The 11,954-nt window shown below is 42.7% G+C and overlaps 1 protein-coding gene across 2 annotated transcripts; it reads right to left on the minus strand.

Moving 5' to 3' along the window:
• Positions 1 to 4,637: 4,637 nt before the first annotated feature.
• ATP5C1 (ATP synthase, H+ transporting, mitochondrial F1 complex, gamma polypeptide 1) lies at positions 4,638 to 11,900 on the minus strand. Of its 2 annotated transcripts, XM_010581004.1 has the most exons (10): positions 11,819 to 11,900; positions 11,215 to 11,249; positions 10,125 to 10,256; positions 9,278 to 9,482; positions 8,670 to 8,813; positions 8,210 to 8,274; positions 7,436 to 7,591; positions 6,199 to 6,295; positions 5,313 to 5,350; positions 4,638 to 4,771 (listed from the first exon to the last, which is right to left on the minus strand). In XM_010581004.1, the coding sequence occupies exons 1-9, from the start codon at positions 11,860 to 11,862 to the stop codon at positions 5,344 to 5,346; spliced, it is 885 nt and encodes a 294-aa protein (XP_010579306.1). In that variant the 5' UTR covers positions 11,863 to 11,900; the 3' UTR covers positions 4,638 to 4,771; positions 5,313 to 5,343. The 2 variants fall into 2 exon arrangements, with proteins under 2 accessions (XP_010579306.1, XP_010579307.1); XM_010581005.1 differs by lacking the exon at positions 5,313 to 5,350 and having other exon boundaries at positions 11,819 to 11,899.
• Between the last annotated feature and the right edge of the window lie 54 nt (positions 11,901 to 11,954).

Here is an 11,954-nt window from a genome sequence, read left to right on the forward strand (position 1 = left end):
GGCGGAGGCGGCGGGCGGGGCGAAGGGGTTGTTGTGGCGGCGGCGGGCGGGCGCGGAGCGGAGCGGGTCGAGCTCTCCCCCCGCCAAAAAAACACGCCAAAATGGGGGTTTCTTACAGCGGTGTGAGGAAAAGCTGGTGTCGGGGGGCTCCGGGAACCCCCTGGGCTGGGCTTCCCCAGGAGCGAGGGACCACCGCCGCCCCCTCACCTCCGCAGGCCCAAAGCGGCCGAGCGGCGAGCAGAACCCGGGCGCATCGTTTAAACAAGCAGCAGTGCCACGTGTTACCAGAAAGCTGAAAATTCTTCGCCGAAACGGTTTATCCGAAGCCCTGTTCGATTATTTTTAAACTATTCTTTTTTTTTTTATTCTTCCCAGCTGGGCAGAGAAGTGGGATGTCTGGAGCCATCGCTGTCAGTGGGTTTCCCTTCCGCTGTGGGACCCAGCGCATCCTCAGGTGGCTCATACCCACAGACATCAAATGTTTGCTGTCAAGACCTTGCCATTAAATCTTTACTTTTGGGTGAAGCCCTTTAATTACTCTTCACACTAATCATCTCGGTCACTTTTGGAGATCGCGGTTTCGGGCTGTCAGGTTGCACTGCGTCACTCTGCAGCTGTACGGCCTTGCCACGCGTCACATATGCGTCACACATATGGCCAACACCGCATCAGGTTGGTTTTGGAGCAACCTCCTGTCTTCACGTGGAAGTTGCAGGATTAGGCCGGTGCTGTGAGGAACAGGAATCTAAGAAATGGCAGAGGACCTTTTGGTGTAACAGAGAGATGCCTTTGACAGTGGAGAGGCTTCTCAAGGACACGGGAAGGCCCTGATTTAAGACACTTTAAAACAATATTGACTTTAATGCCAGAAGACTTGTAGGGGATATTTCTCCTTTGCAGCAAAAAAAAGGCTGATTTGTTACATTTCTCTCCTAATTTCAGTAATTCCTCCAGAGCTAAGGAAAAGACGATTTTTGTGAATCTCTTTCGCAGCTGCAGTTTTTTGCACGTGGTGGAACCACACACAAAAAAATAATTTTTGAGAGCCAGTATGAGCCAAATTGAAGGGAAGTTTGGGGATCTTTAGGGGAAGCAGAACCTTGCAAGGTCACCTGTATGTAGGCAGGTATATAAATAATTACATATAAGGCCAAGATTGCCTAGATAGTAGAAACATCAGCTTTGGGAGCAGGTGTAGCAAAATTGGCAACAAAGAGGAGAAAGTGTTTATGGGCGAGTTGTTTATTTGGGAAAAAAACAAGCAGGGAAAGGGGGAAACTATGGTGGCAAAAAGGAGGATCCAGAAACAAAAATAACAGTCACTGAGTGGTGTGGGAAATAGAATGAAGAGCAAGAGAGCTGTTACTTAATTGTGCCTGTGTATACACTAATAACACAAGTGCTAAACTGTAACTCTGTAATTGTGTGTAACTAATCAGAGCGTGAAGGACAGAATTGTAAATAATAGCGGTCTATTATTAGAAGTTAATTAGTTCACAAATTAGCTCTTTGATTTATTAGACCATTAGTAGTGTGTTGATTAGTCAATAAACAGCCTGGTCTCTTCTATCAGTCACATCTCAAGTCTGCAGAGAGGGGAGCTGGACCCATGACAAAACCCTGCAGCTCATTGTTTTTCAGGACAGGCGGATGGTCTTTGCTCACTCCTTTCAGCCCGCTGAGAAGCTTTGGGCAGTTTTGAACTGTCATTACAGTTCCCATCTTAGAAACGTATTTTTTTGAGTGCTCTGGAAAGCTGTAAATGCACAAGCCCCCTTTTTGAAACTTCACAAGTATTCTTAAGGGAATTAACGTGAAGTTTTGACACAGTCCCCCACAACATCCTTCACTCTAAATTGGAGAGGTACAGATTTGATGGGTGGACTGTTCAGTGGATGAGGAATTGGTAGGATGGTTGCTTCCAGAGGGTAGTGGTCAATGGCTCAATGTCCAGATGGAGATCAGTGATGAGTGGTGTCCCTCAGGGGTCTGTACTGGGACCAGTACTATTCTAATATCTTCATCAGTGACACAGACAGTGGGATCAAGTCCACCTTCCGCAAGTTTGCAGGTGACACGAAGCTGTGTGGTGCGGTTGACATGCTGGAAGGACAGGATGCCATTCAGAGGGACCTTGACAGGCTTGAGAGGTAGGACTGTGCGAACCTCATGAAGTTCAACAAGGCCAAGTGCAAGGTCCTGCACATGGGTTGGGGCAACCCCCGGTATCCATACAGGCTGGGGAATGAAGGGATTGAGAGCAGCCCTGCGGAGAAGGACTTGGGGGTACTGGTGGATGGAAAGCTGGACAACGAGCCAGCAATGTGCGCTCGCAGCCCAGAAAGCCAGCCATGTCCTGGGCTGCATCAAAAGCAGCGTGACCAGCAGGTTGAGGGAGGTGATTCTGCCCCTCTGCTCCACTCTGGTGAGACCTCACCTGCAGTATTGCGTTCAGCTCTGGGGTCCTCAGCACAGGAAAGACACGGACCTGTTGGAGCGAGCCCAGAGGAGGACCACGAAGATCATCAGAGGGCTGGAGCACTTCTCCTGTGAAGACAGGCTGAGAGAGCTGGGGTTGTTCAGCCTGGAGAAGAGAAGGCTCCAGGGAAACCTTATAGCAGCCTTCCAGCACCTAAAGGGGACTTAGAAGAAAGATGGGGACAGACTTCTTAGTAGGGGCTGTTGTGATAGGACAAGGGGTAATAGTTTTAAACTGAAAGAGGGTAGATTTAGACTAGATAGAAGGAAGAAACTTTTTATGGTGAGGGTGGTGAAACACTGGCACAGGTTGCCCAAAGAGGTGGTCGATGGCCCATCTCTGGAAACATTCAAGGTCAGGTTGGATGGGGCTCTGAGCAACCTGATCGAGTTGAAGATGTCCCTGCTAGTTGCAGGGCAGTTGGACTAGATGACCCTTAAAGGTTCTTTCCACCCCCAACTGTTCTATGATTCTATGAACATAGGATTCAAGGACTTGGAAAGAACTTCCCTGTGTGGACATGTGACTCCTTAGGTACATCGACCTGGCCCAGGCTGCACGTGAGGTACTCCTTTGTGTCTTGAAAAGGGGAAGAAGAGAATGCTGGACATTGCAGAAAGGATTTTCTTGCCTACCTGAGAGGAATTAAAGGAGATGTTGTGTGGGGGGTAAGGAAGGGAACAGTCAGATGGGTTGGGGACAGCAGGAGGGTCCCCGATAGACCAGGCAGTACACAGAGCAGCGTTTCTATGCTCAGTGTTACATGTGTCATCCCTCTCATCTGGGACGACAGCAACAGACAGCTGCCAGTCCCGCTGAGCCCATCAGCTGCACACTCTGCATTGCAAGGTGGTGGCAGCAGGCCAGGCAGCCACAAAAACCTCAAGATGCTGTGGGAAAGCTTTGGCCCTAGGGGTACGGCCCTTGGTTCACATGCGATCAGGTCAGGAACGTGGTGGGAACTGCATTAGAAAGCCAGCAGTAGCCTTAAATTATTCCTTAGCGGGAATGTAATTTCACATGGAAGAGAACAGAGAGAGTGGATAAATTAAGAGGAAAGGGCAACATAAATCGTCAGGATTACCTCAAAAAAAAAAAAAGGAAGCTGTTTAAACAATGGGGCTAGCTCTCAACTTCAACAGAGTAAATTACAATGTACTGTCTTTTTAGGCTTGTGCTTTCAAAGCAGTGTTTCCCACACTTTGGTAGAAAAGGAAACAAGACAAACCAGGACTTAAAAGGGGTTCTAAGTAAAAATTATGCTTGAAGAACTACAGGCTCCAGATTATGACAACTGGCAATTGCATAGATCACTATCACAACATCCAGTGGCTTGTGTGTCTTCCCATGTTTTAGTACTCCCTGAATTCACCCATTCTAACCAGTCTGCCACTCCAGTTGTGTGCATAACAGCAGCATTAGAACCATAGCTCCTTAAAAGAAGTCATTGGAAGCATTTTCTAAGTATGTAACAAATCTGCTCCAAGAGACTCTCTCTCCTTTTCCCTGAATCCCACCTCAGGGGTGATAGTGCTTCCCTTACGCACACGTACCTCTCGATGTACACACACGGGAGGGGCAGCTTTCTACTTCTGTGGCTGCACTGCACCACTACCATTTGTTTCTTACACTTCTGCTAGACTCTTACTTTTCACATTTTATGCCTTCTCACATTCCTGTCATGCCCAGTGAGGGCTTAGAACTGTGACGTTACTGTACTTTATAGCATGCAAATAGAATATATACACACACACACTGACCATGATATAAACAGCAAGCATTCTAAATAAATGCTAAAATGACTCATGTAATCAGATCAGTTCATTTTAGAATATGAACATCTAGAAATAGTAATAATATGGTATTCAAAGGAGATCAGTGTTCCAACTGCACAACGCAGAGAGGTTATTCCACAGTCTCCTCCTTCAGCACACCATACAACGTGCATAACAGACCAACACATTTAAACACAAGGTGAAGACAGGCAATCTCTTGCACTCTTCAAACGAAGAAAACACCCGCTTACATGTTTTTGCATGCCAGATACATTACAAAATGTAAAGCACAGCTTTTAAAAATTGTTTCAGAGAGAAACCAAGTCAAATCCAGATATTTAGACACCAAGTGCATTTGCTCCATGGACAACCAAGAACACTTTTTTCATGTAGGTGGTTTATTTTAAGAATTTACAGATTTCTCGGGCTTTATCACGTCTTCACAAAATAACAGAGCAGTCCTGTTAACATAGACACAGGCAGGTTAAGCCATGTGCTCAGAAGAGCTCTTCTTCACCTGTAAGAAAAATTGAAGCAAATTAAATCCCTTTCAATTATTTGGGTTTTTTAAAAACTTTTGTCTACTCCAATTTGAATCCTTCAACTCACTAATATTCCTTAGCCCTCTCCCCCTCCTCAAACTCTTCATCAAGTATATTTCTCCTTGAAGTTTTAAATTTTGAATATGCTTATTTTGCAAGAGAAACCTCTTTAGGAACAACATCTTACACACAGACATTTTAAAGTCATTGCATAAGGTCAGGGCACTATGAAAAAATTAAAACACTAATTGCAAATTAATCCAATAACCCGGAAAATACCACAGAAAGTTATGTCAAATGTGGATGTACGCTACCATGGGCGTTATTTTGCATAAAATTATTGACACTTAAGAACTTGTTCAGACAGATTCAAACTAGCAATAGACAGTTGTCCCAGTGTTTTGGGAAGAGCAGTTTGTCTGACCAACACTGAATTCTGACTTCCTCATTTGACTTCAAGATCATCCGTGTTAATTCATTTTAAAAAACAATCTGGTTTCTATGTCATAACTTTACCTCTTGGATTTGGCTGAACCGCTTTTTCCGATTAATCCCTGGTTATGGTATTACAAGAAAAAACAGAACAAGCAGGTTAGGAAGCAACTCATGCAAATTCAGGCAAAACTATGCATGTATTTATAACCGCAAATGTATTGTGAGGAGCACAATACAGCACATAACTGCTTTATGGCATGTATTTCAGGCATTTTGTAAACACACAGGATATTAACACATGTATTTGCATCCAAGTATAGCACAGATTTTTAACAGTTAGCTGTAATACATATTAGCTACACACAGTTACAAATGGTGGTCTAAGCCCACACGTTTGTAACCTGCCATATGCACCTTCACAAAACTTCTTTCTCAAGGAAATAAGCAAAATACTGAACTTACTTAAAGTAAAATACACATTCAGTATCAACAGAATCTGTAAACTCTCTCCTCCTTCCAACCCCACCTCCAAACTCTCAGCTTCTGAAGACCACCAAAGGCTGATTTATCCAAAAAGCATATCTTAGTTGCTCTCCCCCACCCAACACTACTGGGCTCTTTGAGCAGACAGAGTAGGAGAAGCCCAGGCAGAAGGAAGGAGGGGGAAATCCACTGAAAGCCAAATCAGAGGAAAACCACTGCCTGTTCAGGCAAGGATATGTGTTGAGGCTAAAGATCTATTTTACCAGCTTTTTAACTTTATCTGGCCAAAAAAGACTGCCAAACTTCACACTTGTTAGTAGAACCGCACAAGCTGAAAATCTTGGGAGTCATGCCATGGATTGTCTTCCCTTTGGTTTTAGGACCTACGTGCCCTAACCTTCCCTGTTAACCTGACTGAAGCAGGACGTACAAGCATTACATGACTTTGCAACAACTCCTACTTCATGTTTGTACAGGTACTCACAGAGCAGCAGCACCAGAGATGATCTCAATAAGTTCCTTGGTAATGACAGCTTGACGGGTACGGTTGAAAGTCAAGGTCAATTTGTCAATCATCTCGGCTAGAAAAAATTAAGGTTGGAATTTAAACATATAGTAAGTATTCAAATACAGATAAAGAGAAGCTGTGTGAACGGAAGATCAAATAGTCTTGTAAATCCATGCAAACGATCAAGAGGCTTACTGCACTTTTCATTTTTTTCCCCTACAGATAACGCTACTAGTAGACAATCTAGAAACTTGATAATTTGCCTTGAGGCATCAGAGTTAAACATCTGAAGAACAGCTGACAGACTAGTAAATACCATGGTACGACATAGCTTATTTCAACATCACACAAGTACACATTATTTGCTTTTAAATTAGATTTCACTGTCAATTAACTACATTAGTATTTCCTTCAAGTTACTGTTGTTCTGGCAAAGGGAGCCAGATTTTTTTGAAATTTTTTTTTCTTCAAGTTTTTTTTTTTTAAACGCAGTAAGTATCACCTTTTTCTCTCAAGATAAGGCAGTCAGCAGAGCGCCATGCCTGCAGTTCCAGGTAGCCCAACTGCACATCCCATCGGCTTCACTCAGTCAACAGTATCCTTCATGCAACACTACCTTTTAAGGGCTGCAGTCTTATCGCCATGCCACTTTAAAAGCTATTAGCTGTCTCCCACTAATACCAACTGCATACTCTCTGCACTGCACTCAGTTTGGACACCTTCCAAGGAATACTTGTATATTCTCAACTTGCTGCATGACAGGTGGTAAAGTATTTAACCACTGTTTCAGTTTCCTCACCTTTAAATTGGTGCAGTACTAATTACATTTGGCTCACAAGTAGGTACAAGTTTATAAAAATTTTGAAAATCCTCAGACCAGCCACAGGAGAAGAGCGTACAGAGTATTTGGCCATTACAAGGTTAGTTTAGTATTTCATGTTCTTATCAAAGAATCTGTTATTTCACTTCCAGTTACCTAGTCTTGTTTCTCATATACTTGACAGCAAATTCCTCTTCCAGGGACTAAATAAGGTTCACATATTCAGAAAAGAATCCTGATTGCACTAGCTCAAAAAAAAACAGAATCAAAATGGAATTAATAGAGAAACCAGCTCATTTCTTATCATTTTGGAAGCTAAGAATTACACAAAGGGAGGTCAGCACTTTCATGCTAAACTACCGAAGTTCTGGGAAGCCCACAGTGTAGACTTACAAGCATTTTTGCTAGCATTGTCCATAGCAGTCATCCTAGCACTCTGCTCGCTGGTGGTGGATTCTTTCAGGGAGTAGTAAAGAATATTTGCTAGTGTAAATTCCTGGTAGTTTCTCAGCACATCAGCATCAATATCATCATAGATACTTAGGCTTTCTGTAAAATATGAAAGAGCAGACTTATGAGAAATCCAAGACATACTACTTCTAGCAAAACAGTATAATGTCACGTGAAAGACTACTAGGCTAGCCTGTTTCTCTGCTTAAGGCAGTGCAAAGGGATTTTCTCTATGTACCATGTGTACTTTCATAAGAAAATTTTAAGGAGCAGACAGATTAAGTATTTTACATCTTTTCATTCAATTTAACACTAGGAAAGTCAGATTCTGATTAAGGCCAAATATATTACTGGTGTATTATGTTTAATCTTCCCATACAATGCTACAGAAACATACTGGGGTATTTTTACTGAATAGTGCAAAGTCACTCAATATCCATGCTCTTCAGTGCTGAAAACACTGGAACTGACAGAGTTCTGCATATACTTAGTTCTTGCTTGAGAGAATCTCAAATCAAAATTAGTATAACTGTTCTTTTTAACCTCCTTGCTCCACAGCACCTTGATAGGTCAGCCTGAGACTGCCAAGAAAAAACAAGCTGTTGAACTTATGATACATGCACCATACTAAGATGTTTTAATACCACATTCCCATGTTCAGGGTACTTCTGTGATTTATCACTTCACGTAACTGGTGGTTTCTAGTTCACCACTTACCAGAACCAGCAACTGTTTCAAGGGAGAAGATTGGTTTTTCATCGGTCTTGTAGGAGATGACAGACCTGTATAAAAACAGTGTAATAGGCTCTTCAATTCAACTAACCCTAAACGGAACGCTTAAAATCATATTAGAATAGACAACTTCTGGCCTTCAAACTCCACAAAGTTCTGCAATAATCCTGATGAAGAGATCTCAGATACCATGTGGATATAATGACGTGCTGACTGTAAATATAACAGCACCCGCTACACAAGTAGAAAGAGAATTCCAACCACAACTATTAAAAAAAACCCAGAAAAACAACAGCTCTTCACACATAACAAAATGCACTCGCTCCTCAAGAAATAAAGTAAACATGACAAGTCACAGTCAGTTTTCATATTACTTGATCAGGCAACATGCTGTTTGAAGCCTTCTACCCAATATTTTTCCAGCGCAGTTTCAGTTTAGTCTTACCTGAACCGATTGTAGATGACAGAGCCTTCATCAAATTCATACCCAGAGTTTAACAACTCTGAAGCAATGACTGAAGCGTCTCCAAAGCTAGGAGGTCTCCGTCCCACTTCTTTGAATGTCAGCAGCAAGTAATTGCCATGTGTCCTGCAGTAACGTCAAATCTGTGTTAGAACCAAGTGGATGCTCTAATATACAACTATGTGGCACCAACAGGCAACGAGTCCAGTAACTTAACAGTGTTCAGAACTAAGCATTTTATTGAATTAGGGTCTGAGATAAATTTTGCTTTTTTTTAGTTAAATTGTGATAGCTTCATGATAAACACACACTTGTAGCAGTGTTAGTGTTGCTAGCTTTCAAACTTTTATTCCAAAAATATAGTAATACTGTGCAACACTTTCATAAATGTCCAGATAATCAAAAGCAATCTTAGCACATTTGCAGGTTTGGGTGTTTTTGTGGTTTTTTTTTCAAAAGGAACTTCAATTTAGCAGTTTCATTAAATGCAATTGCCTGTGAACGCCACACAGCTTTGCAAGCACTCTTGAAATTTCTTTCACAGAAAACAACCAAAACCACCAAACCAAACACTTCTTTCTCCTTTTTACCTCTGAAGTAGGCCTCTGATCTTGTCACCTACTCCAACCACCATAACTTCTTTCCCTGCATTTGAGAGGTTGGTAATCTCGTTCTTCAAGGTTTTAGCAATAGATGTATGGATAGCACCACACAGACCTCGATCAGAGGACACACCAATAAGGAGGTGCTTCTTCTTGTCCTCAGGTGCCTTTATTTCTGCTTTCTCATAGAGAGCTAAAAAAAAATGGATAAGTTATTCAAGGGTGCCAGGGAGCAAATAGGTCATATCAAAATATCTTTGAATTATTCTGACTAAAACAATTTCTAGAGGATTTCCAAATCACAGCCAGATGAATTTTATCTCCCACACAATCATTCAAGTTTGCATGTGATCTGACCAGAGGCGACAAAGAAACAGTTCAAAGCCAGACACATCTCTGCAGCAGGTATCACACAATCAGTATCATTAGTTAGTTAAGTTCACCGTGCAAGTCCACTGCCTCGGGAGCACACGCAGCCCAAGAGTTTGCAAGAAGGTCTGACAGTAGCTGGAGATGCTACAGAGATAGGACACAATTCCATTAACGGATAAAGACAGGCCAGAAATTCTGAGCTGTGGTGTCTTTATGACTAACAAAAACAACCACACAAAGTTAAAAAAGTACTCGGAAATCATAACAAATTTCACATTAGAACTCTTAAAAATCACTTTCCATAAATGACTTATAAGGAATACTCAAGGTGACATTGGCCTAGAGATACAAATTCTTTTGGAAAAAGCCACCAAAAGATTAAAAAAGTCTAGGCATTTTATCACCACCATGAAAGCCTTCCTCTTCTGTTCCCACATCACACAGTGCAAGAGTCTTCTCTCACCGAGTGCTCCTGTTCCATAGACTCTAGCAGGCTTCAGCTCCCTCTCAGCTCTTGCATATTTTGCTGCAGAAACCATCTTCATGGACTTTGTAATTTTCTGAATGTTCTTGATGGACTTCAAGCGCCTGGTAACTACAAGGTTAATAGTTGAAGGTCATAGGCTGTACTGGGCATAATGACATCAAAAACAAGCAATAAAATGCTAGCAACTGCCATCCAAAAATATCTTGCCAAGTTCCTCAAAAAAAGAACCCCCAAAACCAAACAAACAATGCACAAATAAACCTCATAAAAGACATACCCTTAGTATTTACAGTAAGAAAGCAGTAAGAGTAGTAATCTGGCTAACCCAAATGTACCTTTACAACAGGTATGTTCCCCCCCCCCCAATATAACACTTATTTAATATTTAGCCCAACATAAGATCTAGTTACTGTTCTCTTTCTTTCCATTTGTACACGTTTCACAGATATATCATTTGAGATATATTATCATCTTTTCCTAGATGACAAGGGGAGGAAAAAAAGAGAAAGACCCCGTACTATAAGGAGACAGAATAAACTTCCTCTTCTGTTTAGATTGTGGCAAAATGAGATTCATAAAAATACTGATGCAAAAAGAAAACAAAATAGGTGTCCTACAGACAAGCACAATTCCAAGATAATATCCCTGTATAAAAACCTATGAGGAATGGCTTAACAGCTTATCAAACTGAAACCACACAGTCAACCTTTTTTCCCCCAATGCTGGAGAAACACACAGGGAAATAAACATAACAGAAAATAAATTAATTCTTAAAGGTGAGCAAAAATCTGGTTCAGCACATACAATAAAGTTATTTTTAAAGTACATTTGAGTAAAACTATATTGGTTTGCTGAAATTACATCTAAATTAGCGCTAAAACCATTTTAAGCAATGCTTTTTCTGAGGGACACTTGTTTAATCTAAGAAGTGCTGGAGGCTCACGTATCAATGTTATGGTGTATCGCAATCAGTTCATCCAACAGAGGCTAACCAAAATTATATTTTAACCTACGGTTTTCCTGCAACACCCTCCCTCTCTCAAAAGCAAACAAAAGCAGTACTTACTGTCCTTTAGAGTTGCCATATTCCTGACTTGGCCCCTAAAAATGAACGCAGGAGAAATTAGGATAGTTCACTAGTTCTCCAGCAAACCAACATCTGTCAAGGGCAGGTCCCTTTCAGAGGGATGACAAGGTAAGAACTGCTGTTTCTTGAAAAACATCTGTAGTAGGGACAAGCCGCTCTAAACCATGCCCTGTATCCAGACCTTCCTCCCTTCTCCTTATCTCCTATGACACCATGTATCATTGAACATATTATCCGCTGCCTTAGACAACGGTGCAACGTAAGCGAAAGCCAGACAGCCTGGCATCAGAAGGGTCCGACCTTCCAAAAACGTAAGTGTTGTTTAAAAAACGCTTAAAACGAAGCAGAGGAGGCCACGCCACTTCCTGACAAGAGCAGACTCTCCTTGCACCGCCTGTCACCTCCGAAGCTGTCCTTTTTACTCCTCTTGCCTCACCCATTCACCCCCCCCAGGGCTGAGCACCCTTTCCCGACCAGCTCCCATCTCCCCGCCCCGGGGCCGACCCCAGCCCCGCCGCTCGCCCCCACCACCGCGACACATCCCCACAGGACCCTTCCCCGGCCGGCGCTCCCTCCCCGTTACCATTGCGGCTGGTAAAGCGCGACGACGGCCCCTCGGGCGAACATGGCGGCGCCTCCACCACAGCCCGGCTGAAGGTCAGCGCGCCCGCAGCGCGCATGCGCGGAGCCCGGCCCGGCGGGAAGTGCTTCCGGGGGGA

The sequence above is a fragment of the Haliaeetus leucocephalus genome, unplaced genomic scaffold (assembly GCF_000737465.1).
Source record: "Haliaeetus leucocephalus isolate CR32 unplaced genomic scaffold, Haliaeetus_leucocephalus-4.0 Scaffold751, whole genome shotgun sequence".
Taxonomy (NCBI): Eukaryota; Metazoa; Chordata; class Aves; order Accipitriformes; family Accipitridae; genus Haliaeetus; species Haliaeetus leucocephalus.

Excerpts from the sequence above, each read along its gene's own strand:
- ATP5C1 (XM_010581004.1), bottom strand. The coding sequence starts at position 11,862 with ATGTTCGCCCGAGGGGCCGTCGTCGCGCTTTACCAGCCGCAATG. Across the intron at positions 11,250-11,818 it reads GCGCTTTACCAGCCGCAATG|GGGCCAAGTCAGGAATATGG; the intron begins GTAACGGGGAGG and ends GTTCATTTTTAG. Across the intron at positions 6,296-7,435 it reads CAATGCTAGCAAAAATGCTT|CCGAGATGATTGACAAATTG; the intron begins GTAAGTCTACAC and ends AATTTTTTCTAG.